At 44.6% G+C, this 1,867-nt stretch overlaps 1 protein-coding gene across 1 annotated transcript; it reads right to left on the minus strand.

Annotated features, from left to right (window-relative positions):
• Nucleotides 1-473: 473 nt before the first annotated feature.
• On the minus strand, nucleotides 474-1,643 carry LOC109131636 (uncharacterized mitochondrial protein AtMg00810-like). Its single transcript, XM_019242807.1, has one exon. The coding sequence runs from the start codon at nucleotides 1,641-1,643 to the stop codon at nucleotides 474-476; it is 1,170 nt and encodes a 389-aa protein (XP_019098352.1).
• Nucleotides 1,644-1,867: the final 224 nt, after the last annotated feature.

Raw genomic sequence — 1,867 nt, forward strand, 5'->3', positions numbered from 1 at the left:
ATAGGCTATACAAGTAGAATATTCTCTACAGATTCTATGCACAAGTTACATGACTGAAAGTGACATGTCTCCTTAAACATACATGTGACTCTTATTTGACTTCTCTTTTCTTCCCACTTGTGTAATCTCGACAACGGCTAAATGGAGGAAGGTTCTAGTGGCTTTGTGACCGTTGGGGACTTCAGCTAGTGGACTGGACTCGCTAACCTTCTAACATGTACGGATGGCCCATCTTTCCTTGGTTGTACGGACGGCCCATCTTGCATTGGCCGTACGGACAGTGCTTGTACGGACGGTGTGGTGCGAATGGTGTGTGTGTGAGTTCTCATACTCCCCCTCAAGCTTTAAGCGACTTATTGTCGATAAAGATTGAAGATCACGAACACCTACCTCATTAAAAACCTTAGTATAGAAAACCACTTGGGAAAAACTATACTTAAGGGAAAAAGAGTGTAGGTGCCATGTGAGGGTACTCATGGCCGAGTGAGGTCTATAAGACCAAGTTTAGAATGGATATACTCACACACTTGTGGACTAGCTGCCTTGGTGAGAATGTCAGCGAGTTGTTCAGAGCTTTTGGTGTGGCAAGGGAGAGTGACCCCAAGTTGAATTTGTTCGCGGACCTTATGACAATCGACCTCGATGTGTTTTGTCCGTTCATGAAACACAGAGTTAGTGGCTATGTGTATGGCCGCCTCATTATCACAATGCATCGTGATAGGTTTTGATGATTCAACTCCAAGATCCTTCAGTAGAGCCTTAAGCCACATCAGTTCGGTAGTCAGTTTCCTCATGGCCCTATACTCTGCTTCAGCACTTGAAAGTGATACCACCTTTTGTTTCTTGCTTTTCCATGTGACAAGATTGCCTCCTAGGAATGTGCAATATCCGGTTGTTGATCGACGGTCTTCGCGGTCGCCGGCGTAATCAGCGTCACAATATCCTACCAGTTCCGTGTTCTCATTGCGTCCCATCCAGATGCCTTGTCCGGGCGCACCTTTGATGTATTTGAGGATCCGGTTCACCATGTTCCAATGATGGACAGTTGGGTTTTGCATATGCTGGCTAGCCTGGTTCACAGCAAAACAAATGTCAGGTCGAGTAATAGTAAGGTAGATAAGCTTACCTACTAGCCGCCGATATCGTGTGACATCTTCAAATGGAGCCGCCTCAAGCTCCCCCTTTCCTCCTGCTTTATAGTTTTCTTCAAGTGGTGTTGCCACATTCTTTGAACCAAGTTTTCCTGCTTCAGCTAAGAGATCAAGTGCATATTTTCTTTGTGATAAGAATAATCCCTCATTAGTCCTATATACCTCTATCCCAAGAAAGTACTTAAGTTCTCCAAGGTCTTTAATATCAAATACTGATTTAAGGAAATCTTTGGTGTCTTGAATCCCTACCTTGTCACTTCCAGATATGATGATATCATCAACATATACTAGAATGACTATAATACCTTTATCACTTGGTAGTGTGAAGAGGGTGTGGTCAGCTTCTGATTTGTGGAAGCCTCTCCCAAGCAATGTAGTGCTTAGTTTGTGGTACCATGCTCTTGGAGATTGTTTTAAACCATATATGGCCTTGTTGAGCTTAAAGACTTTTCCAGGTCCAATGGTGTCTTCTAGGCCGGGTGGTGGCCTCATCTACACCTCATCTTCCAGTTCACCTTGTAAGAACGCATTCTTAACATCCATTTGCCAAAGCTCCCAATCCAAGTTGGTGGCCAAGGATAAGACGACTCGAACTGTGTGTAGTTTGGCCACCGGAGCAAACGTATCAAGATAGTCCTCCCCATACGTTTGTGTAAACCCACGTGCGACAAGGCGGGCCTTATGGCGTTCAATCTCCCCATCACTCTTGTATTTAA

The sequence above is a fragment of the Camelina sativa genome, unplaced genomic scaffold, assembly GCF_000633955.1.
Source record: "Camelina sativa cultivar DH55 unplaced genomic scaffold, Cs unpScaffold00987, whole genome shotgun sequence".
Lineage (NCBI taxonomy): Eukaryota > Viridiplantae > Streptophyta > Magnoliopsida > Brassicales > Brassicaceae > Camelina > Camelina sativa.